The sequence below is a fragment of the Columba livia genome, chromosome 2 (assembly GCF_036013475.1).
Source record: "Columba livia isolate bColLiv1 breed racing homer chromosome 2, bColLiv1.pat.W.v2, whole genome shotgun sequence".
Taxonomy (NCBI): domain Eukaryota; kingdom Metazoa; phylum Chordata; class Aves; order Columbiformes; family Columbidae; genus Columba; species Columba livia.
Window position 1 is genome coordinate 95,985,878 of NC_088603.1, and position 8,432 is coordinate 95,994,309.

Sequence of the window (8,432 nt, forward strand, 5' to 3'; positions counted from 1 at the left end):
AGTTTTCCAAGTCTTTCTACTTTTCTTTCCAGAAAGAAATCCAGGTCTAAATACTAGCAAGGGTGGGTAAATTATGGAAATCTTTTATAAGTCTTTGGGCGTATAAACATCAAAGGAATGTCGTTAGCCTTTTTTAATCTCTGCCACAGCTTTTGGTTTTTACCAATTGAAATGTACACGTTGTGTCCCACAGAGCCTTGGAACACAAAACGTGGGTGGTGGGGGCTGATGGAGCAGGAGCAAGAGTGGGCAAAAGAAAGTTCAGGCGTCTCCCCCAACATAAATAGTGCCTCTCTAAAATCTTCCTAGAGTGCATAGTAAAGACTGACGAGGATGATTATAGCAAATATGAGCGTCTACTTCATGCGCTAAATTGGCGGGAAAAATCTGAATTACTTGTTAGCTGTTTGACTAGTTGTACGACACCAACGCACACAGATACAATTGTGTTCTACCTCATTGAAAAACAGAATGTTACAGGACCAAAGAAACATCATTCTACAGACAACATAAGATGAGTAGGCCTCCAGCTGCAAGGGTCTTCAGTGTTTTATATTTAGCTAGATGGGTCCCAGAGTTTTCCAGAATTCAAATAATAATTTCTTCCCTATCAGCTGAAAAACACATGCATTTTATCAATCAGTTAGACGTCTTTATAGGGGTAAAATATACGAGAGCGGGGGCGGTGTTTGGGGGGTTGGGGGTGGTAAGATGGATCATGGGAATTGTGTATATGTATTTAAGAAAAACAGCTTCCTTTCTCCCTATTTAATATAATCACAACATATTTCCTGACTCCAGATGAGCACGCTCTTTATCCAGTTAACATTCCCAAGGCTGATGCCTGAAGTATCTAAGATCACTTTCAAATGCCCTTTCTAACAAGACCTGAGCAAGAGGCCACTAATTTTCACTGAACAAAAAGCCACTGGAGAGAGATCCGTTTGTCAATATCAACTGGTCCAGCAATTTCCCATCTTCAGACACATCGGCCTATCTGAGCTGGCAGATGTTTAGACAAGATTTTATAAATTGTTCAATATCAGACCATAATGAACCCCAACTGACCATTCCAAAGCAGCTAAAAGCATTCAGGATCTCCCCTGCTGGGATCTAATAATGCTCTCACGCTGGAACATTATTAATCATGGAATAAAATAGATGAGCCTCTTGAAAAATAAGTGTATGATTGATTAAAGGGCAATCTAAGAAGCTATTATTCTTGTTTTATAACCGTAAGTTATATTCACTCAATTTATCTTTCGGGGAAAATAAATGATTGTTCGTTTCTTTTCTGAAATTATATTATATGAGGATTCTCATTATTTTACTAAAAATTAAAATGATTAGTTAGCTGATTTTATGAGCCAAATCAAAGCGTATTTCCAATGCAGCTGTAAAAATAGGGTTTACTGAGATAAAGAAAAAAGCAGAAAATCATAAAAATCAGGAATTGGACTTTTTCATCTTCCCCCCACCCCCTTTGCATAATTCAGTCAGAAGCAGAAACAAAGAAATTAGAAATAAGCCATAGATTATTATAATTTCTTGTTATTTTTTTTTTCCTTTTTAATGGTGGACTTAAAGAATGTTAACTCAAATAAAGAGCTACTTCACACCCAACATAAATAGCTTTTAAGAAACATGCATGTATTCACATCACATATGCAAGTATATATACAAATGCGTATTTGCACACATGTGTGTATTTAAAGCTGAAGTATAACGGAACAACCCAGAATGAATTCATTTATGCAAAGCATATCTTTGCAACATATTTAAATTGCTTACTCATTTTATGGTCTAAGATGTACTAGTGAAACTACAACTTACGTCATTTTCTAAATAATAGATCATTATTTGGGAGGAAATGAACGAAAAACACCATATTGTTGCAGACTAGTCTGTTTTTATTTACAATTAGAGATATAAATTAGTAAAGAATTCTCGTTAAACAACCGAAGATTGTATAACCATCAATGTTTCAAATAAAAACCAGGCAAAATTTATTTACAAAAAGTTCAGATTCCATTGCAATACAACTTGCATAAATTACTAGAAGCTTTATATCGTTACAAAAATAAATATCAAATTTGTTTCCACTTTGTAAGGACTCAAGTTCTCCAATCACGTCTTTATTATCTCTACTGTATACATCTTTTACAAATAAATTTTACAATAAATCCTATCACACCTATCGAATATATACCGTGGCAATGTAGTGATCAATTCAAGATATCCTGAGAAAAACAGATCTGCTTTTAAAAGTCACACATACATTGGGGAAACTATACTATACCAGAAAACTCACATATGTCCAACAAAATTCTGGTTTAATAATTAGAGTCTGAAGATTTAATAGTGCTCTGTGGTCTTCTTTTATACAGTGGCACAAGATGTGATCCGGATTTAGAGATTTGTTATATATATTAGCTCGGGGAGAGATGATGGCTTGCTGACTTTTTTCAAAGCAATTGTGACACCTACCTGTGGACCAAGGAAAAAACCAGATCATCCAAAAATCCTTCAATTACACACTAACACCATCAAACGGACTAAAAAAAAAAAAAAGGTACGGCAAAATTCTTACTTGACTTCTAAGAAAATAATTAGTTGAAAAAATATCGGTAGGGCGACGTTTTGCTGTTTATTTAGCCCAAAATAGTGGAGGTATTAAGAATGGCATTGCTAGCTAGAGGCAAACCACAGATAACATGCCCTGCTTAAGATGCATGTCCGTCTCTAACAGTGGAAATGTCCCTTTTTAATTTAAATACATGGTCACTGTGTGAAGCCTCACTCCGAATGTATAATTTTAGCATTGCCACGTGAGCACAAGCACTTTGTTTTTAAACAACAATAACTTTAAAGATTTTTTTTTCTGAAGCTTTCTTTCCGTAACATTTAAATAGTCCTTACGGCTTGTCTTACACAAGTGAAGACTATGCAAGGTGCGGGAACTGTCTAACCTGACTTAAAATTGAAAACAAATCCGAAAAGGAAGTGACATAATGAGAGCTTTAAAAAAAACAACCAAACAAACAAACAAAAAAACCCAAAACACAACAACAACAAAACAAAACAAAACAAAAAACCAGACAAACAAAAACAAACAAACAAACAAACAAAAAACCCACCACCCAAACAAAACTACCACCAGCAGAAAAATGTGGCTTAGTTCGTAATCAGAATCTTAAGTAATGAAGCAAAAAAAAATAATGCTAAGCAAGTCTACAACTGTGCAGCGTGTCTTAGACCTGATGCCAAATGATCAGTGTAATAGAAAATGTTCTCACTTACTTGCATTGCTGTGTGATTGCACTTCTATAGGTATGGTTGTACTCCTACTGTGCAGACTTCAGTGGGATCTGTCAAAATATAACCGTCAGTTAGTCACAGAACACAGCCAGCTAACTAGATTATACAGTTTGTGTAGGTCCCAACCCTCACTCGCCCGGAATTCGTAACTGAGTCGTTTAAAAGACTGATCTCTATTTTATAATTGCCCCTTTTCCGAGTATTTTGTTAGAACAAGCTGATAATTATATTAGTAGAAAACTTTTTCGAAAAAAATAACACAGAGTTAAAAATGACACGCTCCATGTAATTTCACGTCCAAGGTCAGCAATTACCTAAACCCAAAGCTGAAAAGAGAAGTGAGAATACTGGAAACAAAGAGAGCAAAACCAGTTTGTCGGGGAAAAAAAAAAAATACGGGGAATGGCACCAGTGCTCTCTGCATATATTCGTGCGTAGTTTTCCACTTAAAAACGACTTTTAAAAGGTGCATTTGCAGCCTGTAAGACTGATCTGAAAGTTGTCTTTTACATTTCCTCTCTCGGTTCCTAGAGGCAGTTATCGATAAAACGGCGACATGCCGGTTTTAATCCCTAGATTATACTATTGCCCATCTTCACCCGGCGGTGGTAGTCCTGGCAGTACGCTAAGTTTTCTCCAGAGAAGATTTCAGTGTTTACAGTTTATAATGGACTTGTACGAGTCGGGAAAGGAGAGAGAGGGAGAAGGGGGAAGAAAGTGCAGAAACGAGTCACCTACCTTTCTTAGAGTCATAACTAGAGGGCCTGTAATGTTGTTCTAGCTGGTTAGTGATCGTTTTCAAAGAGTCACTGCTCTGCTTGTGGACAGAGCTGGCATTTAGGACAGTCTGACTTAGTCCCTCGTTTGAAGCCACTGCTGCGGAGTTGTATCTCAGGATTCCCTGGCTCTGCAGAGCGTTAAAGTTCCCATAGTTTGTATAATTGCTATAAAAAGGTGAGGTGTAATAAATATGTCTCCCTAGGAGGGAGGAGGGCGAGTAGGCAGCGCTGTGCGGGGCGGAGGCGGGGGTGGCCGAGGAGAGCGGCGCAGACTGGCAGCCTTGTCCCAGGCTCTGGCTCTTGAGGTCCGAGGTGGCGATTTCGGCCAGCGACCAGAGCTTGGGCTTGCTGGCCGGCGTCGGGGGGCCGGGAGAGGCGCGGCCGCCCAGCGCCGCCTTGCTGGCGCTGCGGGCGGCGTCGGTGTGCGGATGGCCGAGGAGCGGGGCCTCCACGGCCGCCAGGGGAGAGGAGGTGGCGGGCTTGGCCGGCGGGTTGCGCTCCCCGCCGCCGCCGTCGTCCTCCTCGATGTCTTCCTCCTCCTCCTCGTCCTCCTCCTCTTCCTCGATGTCCTCGTACTTGTCCTTGCACTCCGAGCCCGACTCGCAAAGGGGGTCGCCTGCTCGGCAGGGCAGCTTCTCGCCGTCCGACTCGGCAGAGCACGAGTGGTCCGTCAGCGAGTCGACTTGCAAGCTGATCCCTGCAAGGCCCCGCCGGGCACAGAAAGGCAGAGTCAGGAGGGGGGGCGGCAAAAGAGAGACGGGTGAGAAACAAGCACCACCACCACCACGGCAGCGGGCAGGGAGACGCTAGCCGTCCCAGCCTGTTCTGTGCAATCCCGTTTCGAGGAGCATCCATTCCCACGGGCTAGCTCCGCCGCGGCGCTCCGCACCTCTCCGCCTGCTCCCCGCAAGGCGCCTCCACCCGCCGCGGCATCTCCATCCGCCACCCCTCGCCCGCCCCGGCCACGGGCGCTGCGAGCCGACAAGCGCCCGGAGAAGCCGTAGGCGAGGGGACAGGACGCAGTTTGGCTAGCTTTTGTTAAACGCAGCCCCCCATCCCCCTTCCCTGCTACCCGCTCCCGGGAGGACGCGAAGAGGCAGGATGGGACCACCCCACCGCGGCCGCGGTCACTCAGCGCCCACCTTCGTCCTCTGCAGAGGTTTCGTTGCTCTCGGGCATCTTCTCGGGACTCTCATCTTTGCTCCTCGCCCCGTCGCCTTCGTCGTCGTCCTCATCCTCGCTCTTGTTCCGGGGGGCCCAGGTCATCTTGTTCTCCTTCTTGAGCCGCCGGCGGGCGTTGGCGAACCAGGTGGAGACCTGGGTGAGGGTCATCTTGGTGATGATGGCCAACATGATCTTCTCACCCTTGGTGGGGTAGGGGTTCTTGCGGTGCTCCTGCAGCCAGGCCTTCAGCGTGGCCGTGGCGTCGCGGGTGGCGTTTTTCCTATACGCGGGGTCGTTGAGCTGGTAGGGGTAGGCAGGGCTGCCGTACGGGTGGTAGCTGATGGCTCCGGTCATCCCCGTCGTATGGGCGTCGTAAGGGGAGCCCTGGACAGAACAAAACGATGGGGTTGGCAATTTGTTATTGCTGATAGCCATTAGTAAGTTGTCAAGGCGAGTTCGGTGGTTATATTTGTATTTCCCCGGGATGGTGTCTTGTATCCATATTCTATGAGGGGGAAAAGCAGCACCCAAAGGCCATTAAGTTGCGATTCCTCCCCCCGCTTCCTCCGCCCAGCAGACAGACAGAGGCACACGCGCTTGAAATCGGCGATGTTTTAATCTTTCTGACTAATTTTAACTCCTTGTAATTGAATATTTCCCAATATAATTTTTGAACCGAGCAGACATTTTAAAGGCCCTACAGGTAGTGTCTTGATATCTACATTTCTCTCAAAGGTTCAAAAGATGTTTCCTTTTTTGCTATAGAAAATACAACAAAGCCGCCACTTAGCAATTCACTGCACTAATGCATTGCAAATCCAATTTGCAAATCAGAAGATATGCACCGTTTCGAATTGTTCAAATGCGATGTAATTAGCATTTTAATTCGCCTTTTAACGTTTAAATTGCGCTTATTTAAGTCTGCATAATGGAAGAAAAGTTAAAGATATCGCTAAGGAACTCGCTAACTTTCAGCACGTCTCTGAATCCCACAGATCGGCGAGTCACAGGCGCAACATCACCCAATATCCCGCACAGTTCACAACCTCACTGCAACTTCCAGCTACTCGCCTACTGCTTCTCAACAGGAAAAACAACCAAGCGAGAACCTCGGATCTTTTATACCATCCCGAATGAAGACTTTACGACAATTTATGCACCGTATTTTACAGTCAGAAAGCAAGTAGTTTCCCTGTCACTTTACAGAGAGAGCGCTACCTCGCTGCCATCCCCTCTAGGATCTCGACAGCGGCTCCAGTCTTAGATTCCGGGCACAGGTCTTTGTGTGTACGGACTAGATATGTGTCTGACTCTGTGTGTGTGCTTATAAAACTATATAATCATCTAAACGTGCAGTTTATTTATATAGTTTATGGTTTTGTTTATATAGTTTATGCACGGAATACACACACACGCAATTGCAAATGCTCCTTTTAACTAATAAGAAGAAAGTGAAATCCGAAACTGCGGCCACCACAACCATCTTGGGCTTAAGCGAAGCTCACAGATCGCAAACAGATGCTCCTTTTCATTCCTAAAATCCAGTTAAACCATTAGCACAAAACACACTGAAAGTAAATAAAACCACACGGAGATAAAGCCCGCAGCGTCTCTGAACACCGACTTAAAAACAAGAGGGGAAAAAAAAAAAAGAAAAAAAGGGGAAAAAAAATCAAAGCCCTCCCCTATCATACCACAGAGAAAAGAAAAAAAAGAGAGAAAGCGGGGATGGCGGGGGTGGGGGGAGAATGGAAGCATCCAGCTCAACTGACTGGGACGATCTGTATTTCTTTAACCAGGGCTCCCGTACGGCTCCGCGAACCGAGGGGTGAGCCCGGGTCCCAGGCCCGCCGGCAGCGCGCTCGGCTAGGGCGTGGAGCGAAACGGCTCCCCGACCCCAACCCCGGCCCCGGCCCCAACTACGCTCCCCCTTCGCTCGGCTCCGCGCGTCTCCGCCAGCCCCGGCTGGGTTGCGAGACTGCTCGCAGTCCGGTGCGCGGCTGGCGCCAGCAGCGCGGCCGCGGTGTGGAGCGCCTGGCTGTGCGACGTGGTGTCGGGGCTGATGGTGAGTGTGTGAGAAGAGAGGCTGAAGATGATGAGGATGAGAATGCGGATGCTAATGAAGAAGGAGAGGGTTTCTCTTCGGTAGTTACCATGTAGGAGGGGAATCCCGTGGCGGGGTCTGTGGAGTACTGGAGCGGGCTGGTGAAGCCTGTGGCCGCCGCCTGGGCGGTGAAAGCTGCCGATCCCGGGTAAGGGCTGAACGCCGATCCCGACGAAGACCTGGCCAGCTCCTCGCTCCTGGGGGCCGCCAGCGCCGACGCCCCGTACGCCGGGCAGGAGTACAGAGCCAGCGAGCCGGGGGGCTGGTAGAGGTAACCCTGAGGATAGGACATGGCTTGCACTGGCGTGCACAGGAGCAGGGAGGGGGCGAGGGTGACCGGCCCTGCTGCTGCCGCTGCTCCTGGCGCTGCTTTCGTGCTCTCCCTCTCTCCCGCCCGCCCTCCCACCCTCCTTCCCTCCCTCCCTCCCTCCCTCTCTCTCTCTCTCTCTCCCCCCGGTTGGCTCTGTGCAGTTATGTAGAGGATCAGAATTGTTATATGCTCCCCCCCATGCGCACCCGGTCAGAATAAAAACAAACAGGAGGGAAAAAAAAAAAGAAAAAGAACACCCCAAAAAAAGGGAAAATAAATCGAGCGGTCAGAAACCTAACCGGGAGGGAAAGGGCATGTGGGAAAGACGGAAGAGGAGAGGGTTAATAAAAAGAGACAGAGAGAGAAAGGGAGAGAAACAGAAGGGGAGAGAGGGAGAGAGAGAGAAGCGAGCCCCCGAAATCAGAAAAGTGGCTGCTGCATATGGAGTTCTCCCAGCCAGCTCCCCCAGCGCCTGCGAGCCTGTATTTTGGGGGAAGTATAGAGTCTGAAGTGAAGAGTTGAGGGAAGGAGCACTCGAGTTTCTGAGGGACATTGGAAAACAGAGCTGTCCGTCACCGCCGCTCATCTGCATAGCGCGGCGGGCCCGCCCCCTCCCGCTCCGGCCCCGTCTCCTCCCGCGGCCGGCGGGCAGGCAGGCAAGGAAGCAGCGAAGGCAGGCTTTGTAATGCAAGCCAGCCTCTCTGACTGCGAGCACCCTGCTGAAGTCAAACGATGATGCTGCTCATCAGCTCCTCTC

The 8,432-nt window shown here is 46.8% G+C and overlaps 1 protein-coding gene across 2 annotated transcripts; it reads right to left on the minus strand.

Moving 5' to 3' along the window:
* Nucleotides 1-1,889: 1,889 nt before the first annotated feature.
* Nucleotides 1,890-8,231, minus strand: IRX2 (iroquois homeobox 2). Of its 2 annotated transcripts, none has more exons than XM_065052911.1 (5): nt 7,415-8,231; nt 5,240-5,645; nt 4,057-4,794; nt 3,301-3,368; nt 1,890-2,487 (listed from the first exon to the last, which is right to left on the minus strand). In XM_065052911.1, exons 1-4 carry the CDS (start codon nt 7,655-7,657, stop codon nt 3,325-3,327), a joined length of 1,431 nt encoding a protein of 476 aa, XP_064908983.1. In that variant the 5' UTR covers nt 7,658-8,231; the 3' UTR covers nt 1,890-2,487; nt 3,301-3,324. The 2 variants fall into 2 exon arrangements, with proteins under 2 accessions (XP_064908983.1, XP_064908984.1); XM_065052912.1 differs by lacking the exon at nt 7,415-8,231 and adding an exon at nt 7,034-7,337.
* Nucleotides 8,232-8,432: the final 201 nt, after the last annotated feature.